This window comes from Mycteria americana, chromosome 6 (assembly GCF_035582795.1).
Source record: "Mycteria americana isolate JAX WOST 10 ecotype Jacksonville Zoo and Gardens chromosome 6, USCA_MyAme_1.0, whole genome shotgun sequence".
NCBI classification, from domain to species: domain Eukaryota; kingdom Metazoa; phylum Chordata; class Aves; order Ciconiiformes; family Ciconiidae; genus Mycteria; species Mycteria americana.
Genome location: NC_134370.1, coordinates 6,115,554 through 6,133,546, shown reverse-complemented (window position 1 = coordinate 6,133,546; position 17,993 = coordinate 6,115,554). Strand labels below are relative to the sequence as shown.

Sequence of the window (17,993 nt, the reverse complement as noted above, 5' to 3'; positions counted from 1 at the left end):
CTCTGCCAGCTGGCCCCTCCTTAAGTGTTCTACGGATCTTCGTTTCAGTAATACACTAGCAGTATAACGTACCTAATAAATCTAGTGTTATAAAATCTAGGCTATTTGTCTTGAAATAGCTTTTAATCCTAATTAACACATTTGTGCTTCATTTAACTAATGAAGTGCAGAACTTTATCAACCCCACCTGACAATAATTTTTTTTTCTGATATACCACAATTAAGAGCTGGGTAAAAAAATTAAACTCGGAATGAGATGTTAATAAAAGGGACCCAGAAAATGTGGATACTCAGACAAGAAGTAACATTAGTGCTACCCTGAACTTCGCAAGCTGGAACATGCCCTCTGGTGGCATTTAAGGGGAGAAAAATTATGTTTGCTGGTATAGTAAGGGTTGGGTTTTCACCGTATTTTACTGAAGTGTGGTAGATAAACAGAAAATATGGATCTGTGTTAAACAGAAAAATCAGTTAGGGTAGTGACAATTATTACTTTGAAAAAGCAACATTTATTTGCTGATGTAAACCACTGAAATAATTATTACTTTGATTACTGGAGCAGCTGGCAACAGGGCACCACACTAAAAAGGTAGACCACTGGGGGAATACTTAAGAAAGCTCAATAAAATATCTTCAAAACATGACTATTTGGAAAGGTAATTGGGATCGGTTAGTTTAGAAAAAAACCCAGCAAGTTGACTTGGCAACAGTCTTCGAAAACGTCTAAAGCTGTTGCAAAGAGGAACCTCAGTGATCGCTCTTCATATTCAGGTAGGACAAAACAAACCAGCTTCACTTGCAACCAAAAGCATGAAAATTAGATACCAGGTATCAAAAACTTTCAATAACAAGGGTAGTATTCCCTGCAGAAAATCACTCTAAGGAGCTTATTGAACTGCCTTCATTAGAGATTAATGCAAAGAGCGAGGTTCACCCCGTGAGGGATGGCGGATGCGTTCTCGCTCTGCTTCAGCCTGGAGAAGACAAGGGAGAAGCAGCAAAGAGTTTTCGAAAGTCCCATCCAGCCTACTCTTCTCTGCTCCTGTGTAGACATTGAGTGAGAATTTCAACAGAATTCATGCAGTCTCATTCCTTAACTTGAGCTTTTTGCCATAAATGCGGTACACTGACCTTAACTTTTTTTTTTTTTTTTTTTTTTAAATATTCTACAATGCTCCATTGATTCTTCCTGGACAATGACAATCAGATGTCACAGACAAAGGCAAATGAATGAAATCTGACACATTTATTTTAAAGCCGGCAGCAGACTAAACTGTAAATAAATCCTGCTTTTTCTGCAGCACAAAGGTTGCAGACTGACTGTCCCTGTGGACTCTGCTCTCTTCTCACTACTTAACAGACTTTCTAACGCTTGCTTTTGTCCTGATAGCAGTCTCTCAGCAGGACTTTTGGCAGACACATGTATTATGTGTCAAAACCGAAGTGGAAATAACTGATGGGAAGCACAAAAATCTGATGGGAATAGTTATAATAAGGAAATGAATAAACATCAAAACAGTAAAACATAACCATGAAGAGATACAGCCAGAAAGCTTCTGAGCTGTTGCTAAGATGATCAGTAAGAGCCACTGTTTTCAGAGTTAAGATTGTTTCGTATTAATATAGATAGCATTAACATATGCTATACTTGGGTTTATATGCTAATTTCATCTATTTACATTCCTCTTTAATACTGTTAGAAAACAAAGCTCTCACAAGATGAGCTTTAAATGTGCTCTAAAATGCATATAGTAGGTTAACTTATAGAATACTACTTTTTTAGTAATCTACTGACCACAGCTAGCACCTGGGTACTATGTTTAGTATGAGTTACTATTGTATGTCTGTTCCTCTAAATGCGTCTTGGCTTATACAACATATTTTAACACCCTCCATTATCTTTGTAGTTAAGCAGTTCTACTCACAAAATGTTCTGTTTAGTAAGTGCTTGTATACTTGGCGACTTAGTCACTGTGCTTTTCAAAAAAACCTCAAATAAAATGAGCTTATTATAATCAACCTAGCTGGTATACTCATTTTGTTAGCAGCTATGGTTAACATATATGGTTAACACCATGTATAAATGGTGTTATTTACACAATTTGTTTTCCACAGTCCATTTTTATTTCCCCAGTGAGACTAATATCTGTCTCATAACTAAAGGCAAATCACATCGCCACTTACCCGTTAATGCTCCTCGGACCAGCAGCCCCTTCAGCTCCTCTCTCTGTCACGCAGGGTCATCGCCAACCCTTCCTCAGTGTCTCCTCTGTAGGACCTTCCTCAGCTGATCCTCAAGCCTGACCGAGGAACGCAGCTCACCACCCTGGCCTCCTAAGGACAGCCACGGAGTCAGGGCTTGGAAACTCGCCATCGCTTCGACTAACTTAAGAAAACAAATCATTTGGCAAGTGGAAACGTAATCTGGCTTTTATGCTCATTATGTGAGATCATATGCAAGAGGCTCTGAAGGTGCAGTTTTATAAATATATTGGGTACGATATGTGGCTACGATGCTTCTGGAAACGCTGATGATTTCCCTGAAATGTGGTGGTGATTTCTGCCCTAAATATTGTCTACACCCTTCCAAATGCAGACTCTTCCTGTAGCAGGACTGGGACAGAACGAGCAAGAAGAACCATGAAAGCTTGGGGGGTGGGGGTGTGGAGATAGAAAGGCTGATGATGAGAGCACATAATACATGTCTGAAGGATTATCTGGGACAACCAGAATGAGAGGGAATTCAGAAATACATGGCTGATCAGGCTGGTAGCTTCAGAACGATCACCTGGCAAAGATGTTAACAGAACTTCAAAGAGAGTGATGGATGTAGACTCCAAAGGAGTACTTAAACAGAAGAAATAAATGCTCCCAGGAACTATGATTTGAAGCACAGAGCCTTGTGCCCTGGACCACCGCAAGCCTTGGCACACCAAAATTTCGAGCCATGGTGGCACTGGGCTTTGACAAGTGTCTCATCAGGAATCCAGAATTAGCTGAAAATCTGCCTTATTCAGCAGGAAAACGAATCAGTGTTTGCTTACCTTTGTGCACATAACCCAGATTTCTGTGTTGCTTGTTTGGCTGCTTACTTCAGAGAAAGGTTTTTTTTCCAACCAACTAGAAATGGTATAGCCTAACTAAAATAAATAGCTAGTCCTATCTAGTCTCCATTGGTGAAAAGCCTCTTTACTTTATTCTATTCACAAAAGAATTATAAATTCTTTTTCAAAGCATAAACTCTTCATTAATCCATCTAGCTAGAACTAAAATTTAGTTCTAAATTAGGTCATGTGTTTTGAACTGATAGGTATCCCTTCTCATCACTGCTACTCTTTGACTTCCCTGATTTTGCTGTTCACTGGACACTCAGTCAACCTCCAAGATAATGAATTCCTATAAAGTAAGACAGAAGTCACACTCGGAGCTATTACTTACTTATAATAATTCACAGAGACTAGAAATAACTTTATTTTCTATACTTACAAGTCAAACAGGCCTGCTGAAAAGCAATTACAAACTCAACATGCAGGTTCTTTTGCATTTACTGAAACGTGTTGATGCTGGAAACGAGTAAGCTCCCCATTTATTTCCAATTAAAACAAAGAACGGTATTTTTTAGCACTGGTCACAGCTCTGCATTTTCTTACCACCATTTTATGCCCATTTATCAACAGACGATAGAACGAGGCAACCTTACTTTAGGGATTAACTCTCACAAACTAACTACACTAAAAAAACTCTTATAAAATAGTTTGTACTAAATTAAATATCTCTAAATTCAGTAACTCTCAATGAGAACGTCTTATTAAATAAAATTGTAATAGTGGTGAATTTTCAGCTGCACTGAAGTCAATGGCAAAATTTACAGAACTTCATCCTCAGACTCTATTCCACTTCTAAAACGGGGATAGAGGTATCAGTCCTGAGAAACACTGCACCAATTTCCTTCTAAAATAACACTGAAGAAACGAGTCAGACCTCAGCATACTACATCAGATGAACTCAATTTTTGAATTAATCTCAATTGTGACCTTTTTTTTTTTTTTTTTTAATATATATGTATTTGAGTTCAGTAAGAGTCAGAAGCCCAGCGTGCCGTGGGGCTGCAGTTCCAGTGGAGGTCAGAAAGCGAAAGCACCGTTTCAGAATTCACAGGAAATGGTCATTTACCTTCAGTGGTCACTAACAACAACTTCAAGCTGTACTCAATTTTCAGTTGTATACTTATCTCACTTTTCTTGAACTGCAGTCCTTAAAAGCTCCCCAAGAGAAACAGAGCATCAGATAAAAGTTTAATACATATCTAGAAGGCATATCAGTAACAAATAGTGGGCACAAAAAGATGGAGCTCTTCAAGAAGTCTCAGTGGTGACGTTAAGTCTGCTCCCTTGCAATTTAACGGAAACTTTTAACTTCTCCAGGAGCACAGCGAGGCCATCATTAAATGGTTTTGATAATCTTTAAGATTTTTGCAAGTCATACTGGAATTCCTCTGTGCCCATTAACTGATTTTGTATCATATAAAAAGGTTTTCTCATTTATTTTGGTTTTAAGCCATATGGGCATCACCTCTTTTCAACACATTGTGGAGGCAGAAAACGTTATACTACTTGACATTTCACTGAGTGGCAAGAGTATTTTCTCTACAGAAAGGAACTCTTTATAATAACGTTCATAAGTAATATTTAGTGGTTCTCCCGTGGCAATAGGTTTAGATAAGACATGGACAAACTAGATTATACAGTATACAGAGACTTCTTGGTACCAGGCAACAGATAAACACATACCAGATATAACGCTGACAGGAATAATCAATTTTGTTGCAGACTGGGAGTAGGTCAATACAATACATCCCAATTAATAAAACACAAAATTACTGTTGAAGCTGTACTCTAGATCAATAATGTTACAATGATCAAACAGATACAGAAAAAAAAAAGTTAAATCTGCAATGCACTTAAATCCCAAAATTCTTACGTCTGTTCCACATAAAAATCAATGATTAATAATGTTGGCCAAGTGTTTAAAATTCAATCAAGCCCACGAATGATAGGAGATGTAACCCTCAGAGGGTAAAACTGAATTTGGTTCCTTTCTGGGGAAAAACACCTACACATATATTCTTGAATAAGAATCTTTCTTTGAAGGTTAACAAGAAACTTCAAGTTGATTCAAGGTAAATACTAGCTCCTGTTAGCCAAGATAAGAAACACAAATACATTGGTATTGTTACGATGTTGTAATACATTACTGAATTATACAGCAGTGTTATTTCCCAAAATTCCTGTAACTTGTATGACTTGATAGAGACACAGACTACTAATGACAACGTTCACATATCAGATAATAAAGTGCTTTCATAAAGCATCACAACTTCCTGTGTTTCCAACAGAAGTATTTAGTAAAATGTTATTAAAGATGTTAACCTGTGAGCTGCTGCACCATACACAAAACAGTCAGTAAAAACGCAGGAATAGGATATTTAAGTCTTCCCATACACTTCTGCAGAAAAAAATTGCAACAAAACCCAGCAGTGGTACCTCACGTCTTTTTTTTAGCATAGTTCTGAAATGTGCACTGAAGAGCTATAGGATAAACCTTCCAAGCTCTATTTCACATTAGTGATGTGCATTAAAATATCCACTCTTTTTAGACAAAGGATAAGGCTTATACCAAAAAACCACTATGCCACTTGGCTGCATATCTTTGGTATGTTTATAGTGCAACTATTCTGTTTCATCTCTAAAGGGGAAAGTTTTCCAAAGCACTGCATCCCCTGCCACTGAGAAGCTACTATGAACTCCTACATTCACTAGGACCTCAGACACTCACCTACTGCTTTAAACAAATGAAGAATGTGCAGTGAAAATAATTTCTTCCTATTTTTAAATATACTATTGAAATAAAATTAAACCATGCCAGATTTCACGTTAGAAAGTAACAGCACATTTCAATTCTCTTGCAAGAGTTTAGGAGCATACGAATGCGAGCATAAATTTCACGGCAATTTTTAACGACAGATATCCAAGGTGCTATTTGAAAACATTTGTAATTTAATTATTGTTAATCTAGATTTATTCAACCTTTGTCTCTACAAAAAGACACCTGTTTTTAATTTTGCTTAGATACTTAGAATTATTCAAAATGCATAGAAAGGCTAGAACTACTTAATTAAAATATATGGCAAGCATGTTTTTCTAAACTTCTATTGCTAAAGCCTTGCTGTATTGTAAGTTTTATTGGAGTTGGCCTTTAAACACAGTACCATGTATTCACACAAGCCTAGATATATACCTGTATTTCATACTGCTATTTGAGTAGGCATACCAACACACAACTATAGTACAGATCATCCAGTGGCAGTGCAATAAAATGTAGCGCCATCGAAATGCCATTTAATGATTTTTCAACTTCTAAACAACAACATTCTTTCTGAACAGGTCTGTCCAACCAAACTTGCATATTGCTGAACACTGGCTTCGTCGCTTGGCCCCTTCCTTCTTTTCTTATACATACTGTAAGGCATCACGGTTCTCTTGTGAAGTACTCTCACTCTGCCCAGTTCCTTAATACGACCTTCATCAACTGCAAAGAGAATCAGAGAACACAAAAATTAGTCATGTAGATTGTCCGTATGATCTCAATTTATGCAGCTAACTTCAATATGCATAATGAAAGCTGTATGAAGTAATAAAACTAATCTGCAGATGAACAGCAGATGAAAGCAGAGCTGAGCTACAGAGCAGTCTTCTTGAATCACGCTTGAAAACAAAATCTAGCCTGCAAAGTAACTGTGTTCGTGGTGTGTGAAAAAATAAATCATGCATCACACATTTCTAATGGTGATATATAGCATTTCTGAAAATACCTCTACGGCTGTATTTTAAAATTCACGTTCATTTAATGCTCGCTGGAGCCCACTGCCAGAAGTGAAACTCTGTCTGGGAAATACTTTCAAACACAACCGACCAGAAGAGACTTGCTGTTATTGCCATATTGCACTTAATTACCACACCGCTTGCAAAATCCACCAGCGCAGAGCACTCCCTTTCCCTAATTGTGAGCGCTGTATTAAAACCAGCAAGAAGCCTCCACACTGTTTGCCTTAGGTAAGCATCAGGCAATGAACTACCTTCCCGGGTGAAACTCCCTGGCCCTCCAGCCCCCATCTTTTTTTCTTCATTTATGCTGGTTTCTGAGTTTCTCTAGTAGAATGAAGTTAAACACACGTCCTTACTTCAAGTCTGATCCTCGAGCTCTGCAGACCGACAGACAGAGTTAGCAGGGCAAGCGCTAGCTAGGTGGGCACGACATAATTCCTCAAGCTTTCGAAGACACACACGCCATAGCTGAATCTTATTAGCCTCACCTACGGACCCCTTGTGACTTAATTTAACCAGAATCATACACATAAGAGCATCGTTGAACAAGTTAAAACTTCCTTATTTTTATGAATCCAATTGATGCTACTATTGCTGAATAATAATGTTATATAGCCGCTGCGTGTCAGAAAAATTGGCCCTACAGTGCTAGAAAACTCTCTAAAGAAAGTGAGAGAACACGCCACACACCTAAGGCCATTGCAGGATAAATTAATAAAATTCTTATAAAATACCAGTAAAAGAAATCTTGGAGTTTTCTGAGCTTCAGGTTTAAAAAGCCACCAATGTAAGACTCAACTTAAAACACAGAAGCTGAAATACGAGTTTGAGACTAGAACCATATAAATTCAAATAGTAACAGAGATGCTTACGAGGAGGTCAGCATCTGGGGACATAACTATGCAAAGACTCAATCTTTTTTCGACATCAGGACATTATTCTGACTGAACAGACAGCACAGGTAAGTATAATCGCTTAGCTTTAAGTACTGCATCGATCTGCCCCCAATGAAACTATTTTATATGTTCATGTACTTGCTTCATTTAGGTTAGAACATTTAAGGCTCCTTGAACAGGATCTGAATAGTATCCACTCTACACCATTCCCTGCTTACAACACCCACAATGAAGCCTTCTGCTGATCATCGGTTGACTCAAAATCAAACCAACAGCTGTGGAAAAGCAGGTAATTCAAATAACTACTTCATGGGCAAAAGTTTGGTTTTTTTTTTTTAATAAGAGAATAAACAGAGGTAGAACTTTCTCAGCAAGTTTCACAAATGGCAACAGATCCAAAGTGCAGCGGATATGACACCAGCTCAGGGAAGCAAACCGGTCACCAAGTCCTGTCTTACTTTGTCTTTTTACATACCTGAAGCTCACTAGGCTTGCCACAGGTAAGCCAAGCAACTTGTCTGGAAGAACCCGAAAAAATCTTTGAGGCAAATCTCTATTCAAATGTAGCCCTTACTATAGAAAAGCTTAATATTCTTTATGCTTTATTAAAGACAACAGAGGTCATTAAATGCTTTTCTTTGCAAGACGTCCTTAAGACCCTCCCCTTATTCATCCACAGAAACGCCTTATAAACATTTTTCTGCTGATTGCCTGAATTTAGTATGTGAAACCTAACGAAGCTTGCTTTACAAAGTTTAGAATGACTTCACTTTTATCTATGTTTTGATTCCTAACATGAAAGCACAATGTATTTCTTAAGACTTAACTAGGAAAACGTGGTTTGGAGGAAGAAAATCTGAATAGTACTTGCTAAGATTGCATTCTCCACTAATTATTGTTGGCAATTGCTTTAGATAAACACCCAAGTCAAAAACACTTTATGGCCTTCTCTCCCTCTTTGAAATCCATTAGGTTTTTGATGTGTGGCCAACACCTTTCTGATATCCCAATGGGTTGTTTTTATTACCAGTCCTACTGCCTCTTCTATTACATCCTCCTCATTTCTGAAAGTTCACCAAGGAAAAATTTGCAAGTTTAGCTTCTGGAGGTGACACAAGTGTAAAGTTATTTTAACTTCTTAAATTGGAAAGTTTATATTTACTGCACCTCTAGGCTGACTGTAAGTTTGTGTCCTGAAATGGATTTACGCCAAGCCTCGCCTTCACAGCCTCATGCCAAAAGCACTTTCAAAGCCGTTCACTACTCGCCGTTCGATCCTCATTGCTTTCAAATAATACTGAAGCCTGATACTCTGGATGAGTTCATCTTTTGGCTTGTAGTGCTCCTGGCCCCAGATCCAATTTTCTTACAGTAACTAAAGCTACTGTACCTTCAGTTTCACTGTAGCCTTACTGGCTCAGCTGAACTCTGTTCTTGTTGCTCAGCATTTATACCCTTACTCCACTTTTACTCATTACATCAAGCGCAGTCGGTGCATTCTCCCTCCTGCAATCAGGCCCACGCTAGCTCTGGCTGTGCAGCTATATGAAACAGTCATGACGAGGCTTCCAGCAAATTAGTTAAGCACTGCAGCCAAGTGTTTTCTGGGGAGAAGTAAGGCTTGCCAAACCATGCTGTAGACCAGTCCTTTCCTGGACTGTGGCACAGGTTTATAACGCAACCCTCAGGCAGCAGAAGGCTCTCCCAGAGCAATCCCGAAAATACCAATATCTCAAAAAAAAATAACTGTAATATGAATACTCCAGACATGTTTTAAGCTTAACACAGACGGTATAAACTACACATATAAAGACTTGGTAATGAGTTTATCATCAGGAAAAGTTTAAACCCAGATATGTTTGGTTTTACAAACTTACACTTGATTGACTGTATTTATATTTCTTCTACACATTAAGGTTGATTCCAGATTTTTCAAATAAGGTTTGAAAGGCAGAAAAATAATAGTCCGTAAAACTTCCAAAACGTCTTTACAAAGATTACCTGTTTTAGTGAACATTTTTCCATTGAATCTCTCCAAAATAAAAACTTTAATGGTAAAAATAACCTTCTGTAAATGCACTTAAATATATATAATTTAAACTCCATCTGAAAAAGAAACCTTTTACTGAAATGTTAAGTATCAGCAAAATAATCTCAGGTACATAGTTAAGCTTTTAGAGAAGGTGAATAGGAACTTGTGTCACCATAATAACAAATCCCTAAGTTAAAATTCAGCCACCTTTCAATTGCTACTGCTCTGGAGGCAACATCCTATGAATTGAGGAAAGTACTCCCTTTACTCATGATTTAAACCTAAGCAGAATGGCTTCAAGATAACTTAATGGAAAATAAAAACAGATTGAGCTACGGTATTGTTTAAAAAAGAAATTACCCCCCAAAAAAGAAAAATTAAATATCTGCTTTTGCTGAGTGGCCCATGAGTTTGCTTTATATTTAAGAAGATGCCAACTGACTTCTAACACCCCTTCTCTGTGTGACTGATGCTGGGATACAGCAATTGGGAGCAATTCCAGTTCAAAATGAGATCATATACTCTAGTAAATGAAATTACTCGTTGAAAATAAGAAAAACATTGCTATCAATAAGTATTATTTCCATGCTTTATTAAAGCAATTTCAGTTAGTGACTTCTATTTCTGGAAGGACCCAGACCGATCAGATAGTAGAAAAATATGTTAGGGCAACTTTGATCATTATTGTAAGTACTCAATGCAATATTGTTACCATTAAAAAGCTAAAACAGCTTGTTTTTTCCTCCTCACACTTTCTCATTTTATACCTCCTGAGTCTCCCACTAACCTCTGCTTCTCCTCACAAGTAGATGGTGCGTTAATTTACAGAAATCTCAAACCAGATAAAATCATGGGTTTGAAGACAAAATTCCTTTTGCAAGTGCAAAATTGTTGGATGCCTCACCAAGTTATAATTTATAGGCAGTTAATTTTCTAAGGCTTGCTTCTTTAGCCATCACCCCAGTCCAGCCCCGTATGACTGAGACCAGACCTTGTACGCCACGGTTTCAAAGACTGTGCCACACAGCTCACGTGGTAAGTTGCTTCTTAAGAATATTGTAGAAACCTTCCTCCCGTAACTCAACATTTTATTCATTTAAGTGAGTGTCACTGAGTCCTGATACATAATTTTATGGTTTTTTACAATTTTTTTACAAGTTATCTATTTCTGTGCGTTCTCTCCTGACACCTCTGGAACCACTTCATCTTTATCATTCAAAATGACTGGATTTGGTGGAAGCAGTTCTATTATGTTGTAGTTCGTTATAAATGAGCAACAGTACTATAAGGAGGTACAGTACTACCAATGTCCAGTTGAATTCTTGGGACTTTGCCTTTGTATCTGTGAAGATTATCCTCTCATGGAGCTGTTGATTAATTGTAATCTACAGAAGAGGCACTGTCACTTCACATGTAAAACATACAAGATTTAACTCCGTAATTCAGTTACATGTATCAATATAGTTTGGATGGTACGTACATAAAAACCCTAAACTTCAAAAAAATCAATTTTGTAGATTGAAAGTACCTGTCATTTTAGGGAACTGAGCAACTGCGGATGCCAACTGTCTGTCTTTACAGAAATATCACCCTGTAAGTCTCAAAGCAAAAAAACCAAATCTGAATTCTTGTTGCATAAGTTAATTGTCATTTCTTTCTCTTCCCCCCTATAGTCCTAAAAGAGCAAGTTATTTATATAGCATTCATCTATTGAAATTTGAACATAGGAGAGATTTCATAAATAATTCAACCTTGCCACCGTGATCCCATAAAAAAATTGCAAAGATTGCAAAGAGGTGTTAAAATTCTTTGTTCCCACCCCCATATCACTACTAAATGCAATTCATACGTGGAGGATTTCTTTTCTGAAAAAAACAATGCATATCAGATACGTCGCTAAGTATTGGTAAAAAACAAAGTAAAAAGTACAAGTGATCTAAAGACCCTCTATATAATTTGTCTTGGCAGACGTCAGGCAGGTATTGGTTTGATTTCTTGGCCCAGCTACACACCCGCCCTTTCGTCAAAAGGACAGTCAAGATTGCTGAGCGACGCTGAGTAATAAGCTACAGGTAACAGCAGCGGTCTTCAAAGGCAGCCTCATCCAGCAATCAGCCCCAGAAATACTTTTCTACTCCAGGGACTAGGAGGAATGTGAAGAGCAGGCAGTCTGACACACTCCTGTACAACTCAGCTTTTATTTCTTTGCACAAACCGAACCAACTTCCCCCCAAAACTGCAAGCTGCCTCCCGAAACAAAAACATGGGTTTCAAATGCTGATATGCATTCCTGCTGAAACAGCAACATAAAATAAGGAGGAATTATTTTACCATTTTTATTCACAGCAATAGCAAAATGGGCATCATTCTATTTACATAGAAATTCAAAGTTTCATGTTGTGATTTTTTTTTTTCTTACAGCATAGGAATTGATTAGCATTTTTATAAAATTATTTTGGGAAGCCAATATCAAAATATTTTTATTCTCCAAGTGCATTAATCTTTATTATTACTACCTAATATAAGCTGACGTGAAAAACAGCTACATCTGGTCAGAAAGGCGGGTAAGCACGTGCAAAGCCGTACAACTGAGACTCAGAGAGCGGAGAGCGAGCTCTGCAACCGCCTGCTGCAACTCTACGCAGGCTTGGAGCCAACATCGCATTGAAAAAAGGGTGATGGTTCAAAGGTTTTTGTAGCAAACTATTACTAAACCAGCTTTTCGGTGGTGGCTGATTTGGGTCAAGCTGGTTTTGATCAATACTGATTTGGAAAGACAGCCTGCAGCGGCAGCGTTCTGTACTGCTCTTCTTCAGAGCCGTGTGTGAGGGATGCCGAGTCAATGGTACCTCTTCCCTCATCCCCTCGAATATACTCCTCACAAACATGACATTTTTAAATTTGTCAGGGGCATAATCTAGAGATGCAACACGCTAACATTTTTTTAAAGTACATTTTTCCATTTACAGTGAAGTGAAGTGAAGGAATCATTAAAAATAAGTGACAAATTTATTTACTTTCTTATTTTTTAAATAGGAAAAAGGACAAGTGCCAATTTAGAAACACCCCACGTGAGTCACAGGAAAATATTTCTTATATTTTCTGTACAGAATGGATTCAGAATTAGTAAGAAGCCTTACTGAGGTCTGGCATTTCTAATTCAAAAAAGAAACATGGCACTCCTGCTAAACTGTGAAATAACGCTGCTTCTGATCATAAGTTTCAGTTTCCTTAAATGCTACTTAAACCCCCTGGAACAAAGAAAGTATTTGGCCATCTTGCCTTTGTGCTTCTGCATCCATGCTACACAGAGAACCTGGATTTTATTTTCTCGATAGCAGGATGAAACAGTGGAAGAAAGAAAGGAAACAGGCAAAGAACCAGTCCTAATTCAAAATTTAAAATATTTGAAACTGTGCCATTAACTGAAACCTGTGATTCACTTCGAAAGCAGCCTTGGAAGGAAACTCCCACATAAATAACTCACATTTTGCTTAAAAGTGGAATCTCAGAAAAACTATTTTTACCTCTAAACATTAAATCCACAGGAAAAAAGGTACAAAGATTAACACTCGGCAACTGCTGTACTTTCAGACTGACAGCCCAAAGGGGATGCTTGGGTTTCGGTTTTGTTTCAAGTTGTTCTCGGTTTCTAATTTTCAATTTTGAAGTAGTGAGGACTTGCATCGTTTTTAAAAGATGAACACAGTGTTCACATTTTCCAAATCAAAGAAAAATAACAGGTTTAAAATTCAATTTACAAGGAGTTAAAAAGTTTCATGATAACCAAGCCTTCAAACTAGGTGTAAAAATGATCAAAAGAAGCACCCGTCCCTTGCTGGTTACACTACGGCAATGTTAATTTATTTGAGAAACACTACAGCCTTGTCGAATTTTTTTTGAGGAAAAGCTACGTCTGGTTTACATGACCTTGTCACAGTTAATGATCAATGATTTTAAAACAAAGAAACTTTAAAAGGAAAAAACAAATTAACTTTTAAAATTTTATGACTGAAATATAGGAGATATTAATTACTGGAAATAGAAAATGTTTCCACCTCAATCAAAAGTCTAATGTATCTGACCTTTGAATTTAAGCTTGTTTCTTACTCAATTTGAAGCATTATTTCTTTTTGTTCACCAGCAAAGCATAGGAAGTCATCCTCAAAAACAAAATAGACAATAGACAGTGACAAGATAAGGAATACCCATTAATAGTAATATTTATATAAAACAGTGAGTTGAAATGTGTTTTTTCTCATATTGCTGCTTTCATACTAGAGTCATACATTAAGAAATATTAAAGACCAGTATGCCTTGGGGTATAAAAATACTAACTTGAACTAAAATAAATGTACAGTTAAAATGAAGCATAACCAACAGCAACAAAAAAGTCAATGAAAAGAATTCTTAATTAAAACCAGAAAGCACAAGTCACAAAGGAAGTACAGTAAAATGCTCAGGATATTCTCAATCAGCCAACTCTCTGCAGTTACTCTACCAAGAAAAAAACCAGTAACTTTTGGAATCACTGTTCAGAAAGAGAACGCTCCTAAGGGGAAAAATGCACCTTATCAAAATATTATCACTGATCCTTAAAACACGAAGACAGAAGAATTACAGTTTTACAAGTATAACTTATAGGGAACCTTAAAATGGGTAAAGACAGGACGTTACAACGAGGGTAAACCCTAAAGACATCTTACGAACAAAACTTTTGGGCTTTGTGCCTGAAATCATACAACTGGTTTATGATTTGCAATTCAATCTTGAGAAGCAAGCAGGCTAATCACTTGACAAATGCATTCAAAATCCGCTAACCCTGCTGTGCCACGCGGAAACAATAACTCATTGTGTTTTGACTCTTATTATTCTAGTAGTAAACATGAATAGGGGCCAATGGAAAACATTTCCTGTGAATACAGCAATTCATAGCAGTTCTCGTTTTCAGCTGTAATTCACTGCAACCTGCAAAGGCTTCTGCTTACCTGCAAATACAATCCTTTGCCTACATTGCCTAACACTAAAATCCAAGTACGGCCCGCTGTTTTGGACACATTTGAAAGAGATGCATATAAAATCATAAGTATAAAATGACTAGTTTATTTACGAGGAGCTGTCCTATAATACAATGATTCTGACCTACCTCAATTTATTACCGTGAAATATGGTGACCGAGAAATGGATACCAAAGGGCAAGATTTAAGTGATATTGATATTTCTCCAAGGACTTGCTTTTCAGGGACGCACTACAAAACAGATTGGTAGTACCTGGGAAAACATTAGTTAACTGAGACTGTACAACTTCCTACCTGAAAATAGTATCCAGTTGGCCTCCAAAGTCAAGACACTAAGGCAAAAAAAAAAGGAATATAATCTAGCAGATGGTACATCGATAAAGATAACTGTTTTGCTTTTAGATGCTCTTCCAGAAGACAAAATGAACTAGTCAATTCTTCTGAAGTTGTATCTCTGACACTATTCTTGGTGACTTCAGATACGAGAAATGAGAATGCGAATTGCCAATGAAGAACGTTAACTGCATACCCGGGGGGCTTTTGTGGTTTTTTTTTCTTTTTTCTTGTTTTTAATACCCCTTTCGGTCATCCAGGCAACTTCCGATTATGCGTTCAGTTTAAATGTACCATGCATACAAAGGCCAGAAGCCGAACCGCAGCAGGTAGGGCTGGGTTTTAAACGCATGAAGACTGCGAGCCCCTAGTTCTGTGTATGGCCCTGAACCTCCCTACGCCAGGGTCTGCGACCGCAGGACCCAAGGCAATCAGCAGACTGCACAAGGTAGTTTTGCAGATCCACGCTAGCTAGGTCAGGTTTATAAGCTCATTCATTTCCCAACTCATTTTGGCTGGGCTCTGCAGGCATTTCTAATGGGTGAGTCTGATCACGCCGGGTTCTGGGAAGGTTTAGTTGCTCTGGGTCAGCACTGACGAGACTGACCAAGCTTTATCCTGCAACAGATGCCTCTCCCCAGTGCTCCTCAGAACCTTCGTTAGCTGAGTTTTTCTGTTCCTCAAAGTATCCCAGTTATTCAGAACAACACAGGAACATTCAGTATTTTGAGCTGCTCATTTCTCTTTAGGGACAGAATGGAAAATGGCAGTCAAAATCGAACCAGCCCTTGGAAACAGCAAATGAAAGCAACTCTCTAATTTGCTCACTAATAGGGAATCAAAACTGCACACACAGCTTTCCAGAGAGTTTAGCAAGGTACCTGTCACCTCAAGAACATCATCAAAAGTGACTCAGTTCCTGTTGGGAGAGACACATTGAACATGCTATTAAATCTGTGAATTAAAGGTTGAGAATACTAAATTAGGGATGCGGCTTAAATAGAAAAGATGAGGGATGGAAAGCAACTGCCCCACAAACACTTCCTATTAGGGACGAATGAAATATTTCATTTATTTCTCATGAAAAACATGAATAAATATTTTTCTTAGATAAACACAGAATGCTTACCTCATTTACCTCAGTTACTCTAGCAGAACTTGAAAACTGGTAACTACACTGACGTCTCAAACAGAACAGCTTATTCCATCTATTTCCTGAACAGATTTTGCATAAGAAAAACCAGAAACACTACGTAAACTGCATTTTCATTTCAACTGGTAGCTAAAATACTTTGTAATTCAGTAAGAATTACCCAAGAAGCCAAATACTCAACCCCACTAAAATCAGTAATTTTCTAACTACAGTGACACTAACGAGTCTAAGTTTTGTAGCATGAACAGCGCCTAAGACGACGTGCTGACCTTCATGCCTGTGTGAGAGCAAACCGTGACTGTCCTTCCCATACCTGGATTTCTGCAACTTCCACTGATTGCAAAGCTGGCATTTAGGACATGGAACAGTGTTTCAGACTTTATACAAGGGCTAACGGTGGAGGAATAGCGTTATTGCCTCATTTTATATTTTAGAGTCATTTTGCATTGCACAAACAAATTAAGAAAACACACTTTGTAACTTTAATAGGCCATCGTCACCCTCTGGATTATAACCTTGCTTCCAGGGAATTAAAAAAAAATTTTGTGGCTGAGAGAGAAATATTAATTAAAATAAAGGGAATTTTAGCAATTCTGGATTTTTGTAAAGTCTATTTTATACATATATTTCCATATACTTACTTTCATCGCATTTATGCAAGAATAAAAAATGTTGGCAGCTTTGTTTCTTTTTCTGAAGCAAAATCTTCCCACGGGACTGGCCCCAAGCCAGCTGATAGCGAAGGGGTACTAAGGAGGACTTCAGACTTTCACAAGAAGGCTTCCCAGGAGGCAGTTCCACTTTCAACCAGACTTCCAGGGACTTTTAACCACAAGTTTTAATGACACTTCAAGCCAACAGCAAAACGCAGTACTGAGCCCCAAGCATACGACGACAGTAAAACCAATGGAATAAAAGATAGTACGAAAGACAAAAGTTACAGCGTTATGCTTTAGGGAGTTACGGCTACAAAAAATGGGATGGAAACAGGAAAAAACCTGAAGGAGTAAAAGAGTAAAATACTATTTATTAAAATGTTTGAACTGTATAGAAGTGAAAATGGCAGAAAGCACTAAGAGGATCTTTCAAAAAGAAGGGCAAAGCAAAGTCTTGGTTAAGACTGATATATGAGAAGGAGGAAAAAAAAACAAATACAAGAGTCAAGCTGAGAATTACAAATGCAAGCGTTTCCGTGAAATAGGCAAAATTGAAGCAATTGGCAGTAGCTTATCAGCTAAATAAATCAGATTACAGCAATCAATTTACTGGCTAAATTAATTAAAACATGGAATCAATTATGTTGCATGTGAGAAGTCGGGATGATGTCACCAGAGCAGAGAGTAAACATGTTCTGAGGCACCAAGGATCGTTACAAAAGGTCTGACCCTGGCAAAAGCTTTGCCGTGGTGGCTGGTAGCGTGTGGCTGCGCTGGGACTCGGCACATGCCTGTGGTGTCGCTTCCACAGCTGCTCTGTATCTGCACCTAATTACAGCTTTTAACTTTTATCACATTTTGAAACTAATCCCATATGCTAGTTATCCTCAGCATGAAATAAATCCGCATGATCGCTCTACTTACCCTACATTATTTAATTTTTCATTTCTGTTCTTGTGTTTCTAACACCTTCTGAGTATGGAAAATGATTCCTACAAGATTTGGCAGCTCTTGTCCTTCC

At 37.8% G+C, this 17,993-nt stretch overlaps 1 protein-coding gene across 6 annotated transcripts in view; it reads right to left on the bottom strand.

The window, feature by feature from the left end:
• Positions 1–3,424: 3,424 nt before the first annotated feature.
• The window catches only part of ATE1 (arginyltransferase 1), an 87,382-nt gene continuing 72,813 nt past the window's right edge, over positions 3,425–17,993 (bottom strand). For all 6 annotated transcript variants that reach the window (XM_075504414.1, XM_075504417.1, XM_075504415.1 and 3 more), the window contains one exon: positions 3,425–6,588. In XM_075504414.1, coding sequence (XP_075360529.1) covers positions 6,410–6,588 — 179 coding nt within the window. In that variant the 3' untranslated portion in view covers positions 3,425–6,409. The remainder of the gene's footprint in view (positions 6,589–17,993) is intronic.